The sequence below is a fragment of the Dysidea avara genome, chromosome 3, assembly GCF_963678975.1.
Source record: "Dysidea avara chromosome 3, odDysAvar1.4, whole genome shotgun sequence".
Taxonomy (NCBI): domain Eukaryota; kingdom Metazoa; phylum Porifera; class Demospongiae; order Dictyoceratida; family Dysideidae; genus Dysidea; species Dysidea avara.
Genome location: NC_089274.1, coordinates 23,582,634 through 23,594,889, shown reverse-complemented (window position 1 = coordinate 23,594,889; position 12,256 = coordinate 23,582,634). Strand labels below are relative to the sequence as shown.

Sequence of the window (12,256 nt, the reverse complement as noted above, 5' to 3'; positions counted from 1 at the left end):
GAAAGATCAGTTAGAAGAAGTTACTTTGTAGAGAGTTCAGCTACAAAGAAACCATTCTGTAAAGAGCTCAGCTGCAAACAAATCACCTGTAAAGAATTCAGCTACAAACAAATCACCCTGTAGAGAGATCAGCTAGAAGAAATTACCTTGTAGATAGTTCAGCTACAAACAAATCACCCTGTAGAAAGATCAGTTAGAAGAAGTTACTTTGTAGAGAGTTCAGCTACAAAGAAACCATTCTGTAAAGAGCTCAGCTGCAAACAAATCACCTATACAGAATTCAGCTACAAACAAGTCACCCTGTAGAGAGATCGAAGTTACCTTGTAGATAGTTCAGCTACAAAAAAATCTCCCTGTAGAGAGATCAGCTAGAAGAAATTACCTTGTAGAGAGTTCAGCTGCAAAGAAATCACCATTGCCCAAATTTCAAGGCAATAGCTCTTTCCAATCTGAAGTTATCAATTGTCAAAGTTGGCAAATTGGATGTGTGTGGAAGACCCCTTTTTGCAAATCCGATCACATATGTATTATATATATAATTTGTACATTTACTGATAAAATATTTAAAGTACATCTACTTCATCTTTTCTTCTTCCTGTAGTAAAGAAAAAAAACATAGGTTAAAAAAGTCCCAAAGCTGGCCATAGGCCGGCTTTGGGGTATACAAATACAAAAAGAAATGAAATCTAATCCAAAACAGCCAAGCTGTAAAAAAAAGTGTGCGGCCCTCAGAAAGGCTATGGTGAAAAAAGATGTGAAATCCAAGGTGGCGGCCAAGAAATGGCTGTGATGGTAGGTTAATGGTAAAAAATTTATTAACAACAATTCAGGTGAATTTTGTGCCACTTAATTCACCTGAATTGTCGTTATTAAAATTTTTACCATTAACCTACCATCACAGCCATTTCTTGGCCGCCACCTTGGATTTCACATCTTTTTTCACCATAGCCTTTCTGAGGACCGCACACTTTTTTTACAGCTTGGCTGTTTTGGACTAGATAACTACAACCATGCAAAAGACATGATATCAAAATATGGCCAAGAAAGCATTTACAGTATAGGCACTTTTATGTATTCATTTTCTATATGCTTCACATTATCACATCCAGCTAGCTGTACATGTGTGCTTGCAATATAAACAATACTACTGAGATGATAAAAGATGATTACACTGCATTGTTACCAAAATTAATTTAACTAAAAATTTACAATTGGTTTCTACTTGGCCATCTTTTTTATTTTAATATACAGTGCAAAAAGATGGCCAAGTAGAAACCAATTGTAAATTTTTAGTTAGATTAATTTTGGTAACAATGCAGTGTAATCATCTTTTATCATCTCAGTAGTATTGTTTATATTGCAAGCACACATGTAGCTACAACTAACTGGATGTGATAATGTGAAGCATATAGAAAATGAATGCATAAAAGTTCCTATACTGTAATGCTTTCTTGGCCAGATTTTGATATCATGTCTTTTGCATGGTTGTAGTTACTCCATGAACATGTACTTGCGCATTCTTGGCCTCGCCTTTTTTAACAGCTGGGCTGTTTTTGGCACAGGATATCACTACTTTTTGTTGAATGGAGAGCATATAGTTACTAAAGATTGGCAATTATATTACATAGGAGACACTGCATGCATGCATGCATGCGTAATAACAGCTTCAGTATCAGATTAGCTAGCTAAATCAGTAGCAAAGCTTCAAGTTCAGTGTTTAGAAGTGCTAGCTACTAAAAGTGATTTGCTAAGAGAAAACTCGTTCAAATTCCCCTTAAGGACTCACGTGATATTTTGTGTGATGTTTCACCTGAAAATAAGAACCAATCTTGTTATGTACAGACTTGCTCAGCCACAAAGTTACGTAATACAGGAAACTGATTGATCACGTGATCACCGCACAGAGTTATATTAAATTACCTTTTGTTGATCCAATCAATTACTTGTACCATGTAGCTACAGTAGTAAGTGATAGTTGATGCACTGGAGAACACACAGAGTTAATACACACCCGTTGTTGTGGGTAGTGTATGTATATCAACATCCTGTTGTGTGTTACAACTTGTGGTTGACCTCATCATAAAAGTGATGCTCCTTAGTCTATACAATGCTAATTGGACCACTTTTGAACAGTTTTATGATAGCTATCTATACAAGAAAGTAACTGTAAAACAGCATACAACTAAGTGGAGTAGCAAATACATAGAAGTATATAGCTATGTAGCAATGTAAGTACCTTTGATACCAGTAGAGATTTTACTACAAGCTCTTGTGGAAGTAGTAAGCTTCTTTCTTTGTCATAGAGTCCATTCATTTTTGCAAGCTTTGAGAGCAAAGAACATGGTGTCCATGAACTGGTCACATGAAACAGGCCAAATTGTTTAACCTGTTTCAATTCACGAACACTGGACTCAAATTAATCGATTGAATCAGATAGCCAGCCATGCAGCTTATCATAAACATCCCCATACAAATGGTGTAAATAAGGATGGGTCTTTGTAGTCTAGCGTTGTGTAAAGATTCGTTGCTGGTTGGCAAAAATGTGTTATGAAATGAATTTGAAGTTGTTTGAACTTTAGCTGATGATCTTGAGTTAATGTTCCAGTAGGGGTTCAACATCCACTATCATATTAATAGTTGAATAGAATCTAATGAGTCTTTTACTGTATTCTTCTGTCTTTCATTGACTTCCATGTCAATTGATTCATGAAGCATTGATTATTTACTTAAATATGTTGAAAAATCATTAGATACAAATCTGGCAGCTTTCCACTGTATACCTTTTCCAAGGCAGCTTTATCACAGTTTGCATGTGAGGACCAAATAACAGTTGCACACTCTACTATTGGTCTAAACAAAACACTAAAATTTACATTAATAAGCTTTTGATTTTACACTCGATGAGCATTGTCTTAAATCTCTGTGTAGAAAACCTCAAACTTAATGTGCCATATTCATGATATTAGAGATGTATAGGGCTATTGGTAATGGCATAACTGTACAGCTACAAAATTTTTATAACAAAAAATATATACACTGGCACTATTTGCTTTTGCACACTATACCCTTCCACAGGTGAAACACATATAGTCAACCTTTTCCACTATGCATTTACACATTTTACACATGAGTGTATAGTGAAGTTGCAAATATGTACATATGTGCTACTGAAGCAAAATCAGTTTTTCATCATAATTTTGTGATCATAATTTGCTCTAATTACAAATATGTTTCTGTAAACACATATGATGCTTGGTCTATAATACATCGATGCACATGTGCTACATATGTCCTTAATTGAATTAAGCTTGTTTTGCACTTATGTCCTTTCTGAAACCCACAGTTGGAATCAGGCAGAACTCTAGTTGCAAGTCTCTATTAAAAAGTCCTATACCAAGCAGCTAATCAATGACTTCCAGTATAGGCTTATTCATGCCAGCCACCAATGCAAGGGCTAAAAAAGGGGGCTAGTTGTGGCCAAAAGCTAGTTGTAAATGACTTTTGGCTAGTTGTAAATGGTGATTTGGCTAGTTGTAAAAGTCAGACTAAATAGCAAGATGCACCACACTGACAGAAAAGGATAAAGCCAAAAATTCTATACATGTGATGTGCATGTTTACAGGGATTTGACTAAAAGTACCTCAAGATCCAGTCTTGAGATTACCATTTTCAAATATTTTCCACTTGTGGTCCACTAAAATTGCAACTTATAGCTAGTTATGGTCATTTTCTCAGTCCACTATTGATATAAAATAATTGCTCTTATAAAACACATAGTTTGATCTAAAGAATTGGCTTGTACGTCACTGTAAGTTTGTTTGCTATTCCCTAGTTCCAGGTATCTCAAATTGCTTCCAAATTCAATCTTGCCACAATTATGTTCAACTAGGTAAATATGCTCCCACACTCCCCTTATGCTCCCGCACTCCCCTGAAATCCCTTCAATCATGCATTCCCTTCACTGACATTTTGCTACACAACAATCGTGACAATATACCCCTGTAGAACACAAAATACAAAGTATGTAATTCAAACACAAAGAACATTTTGTGTATATGTACTACTCCCCCGGTCTCAGGTTTGGGCTAGTTGTAAAAAATAGTTTTTTTTTAGCCACTGCACCAATGTATCTCTTGTATCAACAAACATCTTGTCTTCTTTCCAAATCATCTCCAGCAAGACCTCATGGAAGCTAGGCCATGCAGGTCACCATACACCAGCCTACCATCAAATGCATGCACTCCACTTTGGGAGCATTCTCAAGCTCCTTTATTAGTGTCATCAAACCTGCATGTATGCATACCACACAAGGACGTATATCCTATTAACACACTTTTGGGTGAAAACTGGCTAGTATAGTATTAAACACATTAGCATATTGAGAATGTTACCCTACTGTGCAAGCTCAGTAGTTATGGCTCACCTCTTGCAACCAAGAAAAACATCATACAATGAAAAACAATTTGTAGCAACCATACAATAACCAACATTTAGTAGTTTCTAATTACAAATCATCAACTGCACATGTATAACATGCATGTACTTTACACCTCTGAGAGGAAGAGAGAGAATCACTGCATAGTAGTTGGTCCCAAGCCTGGCACTTAGCAGCCAAATTTCACCGGCTGTGAAGTTGAATGATTCACAATAAATGGGATACTTCTTAGCCATTCCAATGAGAAAGTCACAACACATTTAGTGACAAGGGTGATATCATGCTGAATTAGTAATTATGTCCAGCTATCCACATCCTAACTAGAAAAAAATAGTGAGTGACACGAATGTACATACACAAATCAGCAGTTGTGCAACTGCACTATTGTGATTGTTGAATGCATTCCAATCTTTGCAGTATATACTCATCTTTTTGCCTCAGTTAATAGCCGCAATGGTATGGCTACACTACTGTATTACACATAGTTACGTAACTAGCTAGTCCACTATAGCTTCTAGCCAGTCTTGTATATTAGCTGACCCACTGAGAATTGTGTACAATTCACTTCTGCATACACTGCCATAATAATAATATACAGTGTATTTTTGCTTTAACCATGAGCATGGGAGTACTTCAGAATACTGTCAGAGAACAGCTGGATGTAAAAAAAAATACTTTAAACAGATCTAAAATTGAAATAATCTAATAGAAGCACATACAGTTACTATGTATAACAGTCCTACAGTACCGGTATAATAGAGCCACTAGACCTACTAGTGATGTTATTAGCAGACAACAAGTTAGTATAGTATCACTGAGGTGTACAGTTGAAAGGACGTATTTTCATTTCTATCCACCTGGGAGTGTACCATCTTCCACCAACATGTATGGTTTCATCATAATTGTATTGGCAATTAGGATTGATGTGCCAGCAGTTGTTGTACCACCATCCTCCATTGTTTACAGCTTTCCAGGCTTGTTTAGCACAATTATTACTTGATTTATCATTGTCATTGTTATATGTGCTAAACTTTAACCCATTCAGTGAATGGGTAGAGAATGGGTCAGTAGGAGTGATGCCAGTAAACCCACTAATAGTCAGTGAGTATTCTTCAGTAGCACTTCCTACTCTAAACAGATTGTAGTGAAGGTAGGATCTGGTCTTGTTGGGAAATTCAAAATCCACTCTGAGTTCCCATTGGCCAGTTTGCGTAAGACAGTTCATGGAATTAAACCCATACCAGAATTCTCCATTCAGGTCTCCAAATCCTTTCTCATAGTCGGTGAAAATTCTCAGATCCATCTTTCCTTCTCTGTATCACTGTCCATCCTCCATTTGCTGTTGTAGTGTCACAGTAGACATTAGCGATATTCCATTTTCCTCTACACCAACAGTCCATTTGGTAAACACCAGAAGGTTTAGTAAAGAAATAGAAAGCATTAAGATCACAGCAAGTTGATGTGGTAGTATTGTCGATAATACATTTCTGTTTGAGATTATTAGCTGTCACTTGTTTGTTTGAGTTGTTGATCACAATATGGAGTAGCAGTTATCCCAGTAGTGAATAGTGAGATGAGGATGATGTGAAGTGTTGTCATAGCTGCATGTGATCAGAACTATGATAGAAACCATTATAATGAATGCATTCACAACACAATCAACATGCATGCACCAACATATAAGTACCACATAAACACAAGACCATATAGTCACTTTAGTACACATGTACACATGGACACCAGTTGTGTATAAAAGCTAATAGCCATACACACATTATGATTACTGACATACCATAGTTAAAACTTTCACCACTATAGCATTAGATTTGTGGCCATGCAGCATAGATATTAGAAATAGCGGCTTGCAAATGAAATATCAGTGATATGCGGCCTTATACACAAGCTTCCATCTGTGATTCCCTGACTTGACCTTTGTGTTCATGCCACCTATTGTGATTTTGGCTTGTTTTATTGTGATGGTGATGCAGACGTCGACACTATTCTTACTATTTAGAATCGATTGTATATCACAGCAGGTGTATTGACATGAATATTACATATATATAGTTGTGTTTGGTATAAAATTTGAGATTATTGAAATGCAGATGCCAATTTACAACCAAATTGTAGTATTGCCACAAAGATTTTCATGTTTGTGTTTTGCATGATATTTTGAGATAGTGTATACATACTTCATCTCTATAATTACATAGAAAACATTTTGTGACATTAACAGTACTTATGACCTCTCTAGCTAAATACTTTCTTTACCAACACGAATTTTGGCCACCATGCACTCAACATTAATAACTCAAAATGTAACCACTAGCACTACTATACATACTTTGAGATATAGTGGTATCCATTACATGCACAATGTAACTTCATTTTCATGCGAATCTTGGTAAAATATCTGCCTGCACCACTATGCATAATCCATTTAGGAAAAAGTTTGCTAGTAGCTAACTGTATAGACCCTGAAATCCTATACATGTATAACTATGTTAGCGTAATTTGACAATAACAAACTCTTAGCAAGAGTTTCATAACTTTTGTGAAGTCTTTGTTAGTATTCACAAGTAGCTAACACTCACCTTGTACGTATTTCTTAGTCTCCTGGATCAGGTGTTAGTGACAATAACAGCTCCAGATACACAGTAGTGTATATGAAATACATGCATTTGAGACCTATTTATAGCAGTATGATTTTCTGCACCATATTAGGTTACAGTGTGTTGTCTTGCTAGTTATCATAATAGGATTTGTTGTGAACTAGTTAGAAAGGAGCCAATAGTCTTCACCCATACATAGTCAAGTACTCACATCATGGCTTTATATGAGACAGTAATATTTAAAGGCACAGAAGATGCGGGTGTAATAGATTAATTGTACTTCATATAAACAGTAGTATGGTGGCTACTGCATTCCTTATTTGGTTTGGATAGGATGGGAAGACACGTAGTACATATATACATCTGCCTGATTTTGATCTATACACACAAAAGTGTTTGTGTATGTATATCAAAGTAAACTCCAACTGTGCAGTATTTATGTATTGCAACACTGTATGCACAGTACTTCTGAATTTTTATAACTTGCATGCATGTTTTAGATGGTTAAGGATGTCAAAGAAAGCTACGTGTACAGAATAAGCCTGATTTGAGATGATTTTATTCCAAACACAGCTGCTAATCAGCGATGAACATTTAACATGCCCAAAGTCCTAAACTTTCTTACTGTACATGATATTTCATGTGAATTCTTAAAAGTTCAAATTTCTCCCTGCAAACATACTATAACATAATCTTGTTCTTGTCCACATCAAATAATACATAGTGTACAATATATCTAATACTAACACACAGTGAGCTACTAGCTGTCAGGGGCAATACCAGTCCAGTAGACACAATAGGTTATTAGTTAATGGACAAGCTAGATTATCACTGAGGTGTACAGTTGAGAGGATGTATTTTCATTTCTATCCACCTGGGGTTGTACCAAGCATCAGCAAGGTATATTAATCCATATGCAACAGATTTGTATTGGGAATTAGGATTGACGTGCCAGCATATGTTGTACCACCATCTGCCATTTTGGATGGACGTCTGGATTCAGTGGAATGGAATGGTGGAATGGAATGGAATGGTGGAATGGAATGGAATGGAATGGAACAGTACTTAGGTAATTTCAATTAGTGGTCACCTCTTTTAAAAGACCACCTTCTAACAAAGACCACCTCTTTACAAAGACCATTTTACTTTAATATCTGAATTGTTGTTTTAGAGTCCTATAAGACAGTCTTATTGATGAATTGTGTGCCACATGTTATGTCCCCTAGAAAAGCCAGTGATATCTGATTTATGATACAATACAGTAATAGCTATATACCCCATACAAAAAACAGCTTGGCTATACAAAAAAATATGTGTCCACGAAACTAAAAGCAACTGGCAACTAAAAGAGCTAATATCTAGAAATGAATGTCAATATATACTGGCAACTAAGTATAATTTACAATAATCTTGATCCTTTATCATTGACCTGTGCAGTCTGACTGTATTAATTCCCAATTGGCTAGTAAATTGGTACCTTTCTCAATAGTCTGGTGTTGTAGAGGAGAAAAAAGGCAGCTAGTTCTAAGTCCTTGAATTAGGTTAGGTAATCCTAAGGCTGCAGCACATGTTGCTGTCAGACCTTCAGTGCTGGTCACTGTAAAGTGCTAATAACAATAAATTACTAGCCAATTAGAGTTACAGGGAATTAATTAGGAATGCAGCAAGACTGTACGAGTGAATGATGATGGACCAAATTTATATAAATTATAGCAAGTTATTTGTCAGTATTTCTTGGCCTCACCCAAATAATAGCTCCTTTAGTTGTTAGTTACTTTTAGTTTGATGGGGACGTCACTTTATACAGGCAAACTGTTTTTGCATGGGGTATATTGCTGTATTACAAATCAGATATCACTCTGATTTTTCTAGGCATGTGGCGCACAACTGATCAATAAGACCATTCTATGGGGATACACTTTAAAACAACAAGATAGCAGCATTTTAAACATTAAAGTAAAGCGGTCTTTATAAAGAGGTGGTCTTTGTTATAAGGTGGTCTTTGTTATAAGGTGGTCTTTATAAAGAGGTGACCACCAATTGAAATTACCAAAGTACTGTTCCATTCACCATTCCATTCCAGTCCACCATTCCAGTCCATTCCACCATTCCATTCCAGTCCATTCCACCAGTCCATTCCACCATTCCACCAGTCCATTCCACCATTCCATTCCAGTCCATTCCACCATTCCAGTCCACCATTCCATTCCACTAAATCCAGACGCCCCTATGGCTGTATATGAGACAGTAATATTTAAAGACACAGAAGATGGTACAACAGATTAATTACATTTCATGTAAACAATAGCATAGTGGCTACTGCATGCATATAGGTGTACAGTATGTGCATCCTTGATTAAGATGGGGAGACATTTGCCTGAGCATGATTTATATACACAATACATTGAAAGTGTATATACACTGTATGAACTTCTAGGTTTTCCAAACTTTTCATCCATAGTAACAGACCGTAACATTTATTGACAGAGCTTACTTGTACACCCTAGGCCTGAGTGCAGAATGTGTGTAAAGTCATATTACCAAAATTGTGTGCTTTTGAGATATGGCATTTAGCTAAGATGACATGTTTTATAAATAGCATGCAAAGAAAGCTATGTACACAACATAAGCCCGAGTTGAGACTTGAGATGATTTCACAGCTGCTAATCAGTGATGAACACTAACGTGTCCACTAACATTCCCTTTCCTAAACTTTCTTACTGTACATGCAGTGATATTTCATGTGAATTCTTAAAAGTGCAAATTTCTCCCTGTAAGCATACAACAGTATATATTATTGTTATTATTGTTATTGTCCACATCAAATAATGCATAAAGTACAAATACAATCACACAGTGAGCTACTAGCTGTTATATCCTACAATGTTGATCCAGTAGACACAGTAGGATATCAGTTAATAATAGTGAACAACAAGTTAGCAGAATATCACTGAGGTGTACAGTTGAGAGGACGTATTTTCATTTCTATCCACCTGAGGTTGGACCAAGTAGCAGCAAAATATATTAAATTGATCAATAGGATTGTATTAAAAGTAGTCTAACACTCACTATACCACCATCCTCCATTGCCTCTAGCATATAATTTTGTGCCGCACATGCAGTTGTCACTCCATTTATCATTGCCATTATCATATGTGTTGAACTTTTGGCTACTATGCTGGCCACGGGAGAAGGCGTGACAACAAGTTACCCTTTTAAATGTAAATAATCGTCCATAGTTCTATGACTGCAAGTGTCTTAGTAATAAAAGTATTTCTGGCAGTGGTACCGTCCTTTGAAGTTTACAAAATAACTAACTTTCAAATATAACAAGTGGCTATATAGCTAGCTAACTACACAGTGATGCACACACATCAGTGCAGCAAACTATTATGCGACCAGCTATATTCAGTAAGCAATATATACCTTGTAGCTCATATCTCTCAAACTTGTTGGCCAGCTAGGACTCCAGCAATGACAAAAAGGAACAAGGAACAGAGTGTTGCTTCAATGTGTTCTATATTCAAAATAGACCATATATGTATAAGGACTTGGAATTACAATGGCTTGTTAAAATGGAGTCAGTAGTCTGACCCAGTAAAATGCATACTTCATGACAGGCTATGATTGTGGAAGACAACTCAGTATAACCACTTGCATGTGCACTATATTGTGCTGCCACCGTGACATGAAAGATTAAAGGGGCAAGGGATTTCATAAAGCAGCATATATATAATGTACTGTATAATAGGGATCTTTTCTGGCCCAAAAATATCACCCTAAAACCAATACAACTATGTGGCATTTTGGTGGGATCCTTCCATTGCTAACTGAAACTCACTGCCTTTACAGAATTGATGTGGTCGTATAAGCACGCCATAGCCGTAGCTACATGATGAGGTGCTTGAACTTACTGGGGTCCATACTCATCAATCAGTGGAAGAAGAAATCTCTGCAACTGAAGTAGGCAAGTTCAACAGTACTTAACAATTCAAAACGTATACAATTAAGACAATTATGTCAGGCTATGTGAATTAATATTTCACACTGAAGATCATAAGTGCATTCCTTGCTTCACAACTACATACCTATGGCACAGGATACATGTATATAGTGTTACCAAAAGTCCCCTCCATGAATTGTAAATTGTCAAGCTTCTTATTGTTATGTACAAATGAATTTCATAGATCCATTTAGTCAGACATTTACACGACAAACTTTACTAATAGTTGGCATTCAGTATCTTTTGATGGTAAGAGTCACAAAACAATGTAGATTGGAACATTATGCAAAATTTACTTTAACAAAGATGAGCCAATAGCTATTACAGTTTATATGTATGCATATACAAAACACTGTATGATTATAGAAACTGATCATCGTAAAACTACTCATATATGCATTCATTCAATGAAATGCATATATGATTCATGTCCGAAATAACATCTATAGTAGGAGAACTTTCATAATTTCATAAAATTTGTATGGGCAACTATGAGGAGAAAAATTTAGAATGATTTTATATATCTCAGCCAAGAAAGAACTAGACATCGAGCTCTGACCCATACACCGGCTTGGTTATATGATAACTAAAAGAATAACAATCTATATATTTAAAATTTTCTTCCCATAGTTAGATTAGTTCAGTGCTCATGCAAATTTTACAAAAGTCCCCCCTCACTATAGCAGCCATTTTTGGATAAGGCTCATTATGATTGTATTCTAAAGCAAAAAGTGCCACTAGAGTACAGATACAGCCAGGATGGACGTTACCAACTATTCATAAAATAAAGAAGAGAGGCCAAGCTATAGAGAAGAACTGAACAATATCAAATCACATGTGTATACACTTACAGGTACAATACCGACTTCATATATAATAACAACATGGCACTATAACATCAATCAATGTGATAGCTCAAAGCTTAAACTTCATACTGAACAATTAGAGAAGGACTATAGTTTGTAATAGTATATACATCATGTGATAACAATGATGTATAAATGGTTTCATTGTTATGCTATAATGTGCAAAGTATAGCATATCCTGAATTCTATATTCTACATATGTGGATGTGTTTTGTGAGACACCTGCACACAAGCATATTCACGTAATATACATGGAGTTAGGTTGCAATAACACTGTTAAGCAACTTAATTACTGTACTGCCAGAGCACTGCACTGTAGTGATGCTTAAGATAGTTATTC

The 12,256-nt window shown here is 36.0% G+C and overlaps 1 protein-coding gene across 1 annotated transcript; it reads right to left on the bottom strand.

The window, feature by feature from the left end:
- Positions 1 to 5,246: 5,246 nt before the first annotated feature.
- On the bottom strand, positions 5,247 to 5,738 carry LOC136248421 (fibrinogen-like protein A). The gene has a single exon (XM_066040203.1). It carries the CDS (start codon positions 5,736 to 5,738, stop codon positions 5,247 to 5,249), a length of 492 nt encoding a protein of 163 aa, XP_065896275.1.
- Positions 5,739 to 12,256: the final 6,518 nt, after the last annotated feature.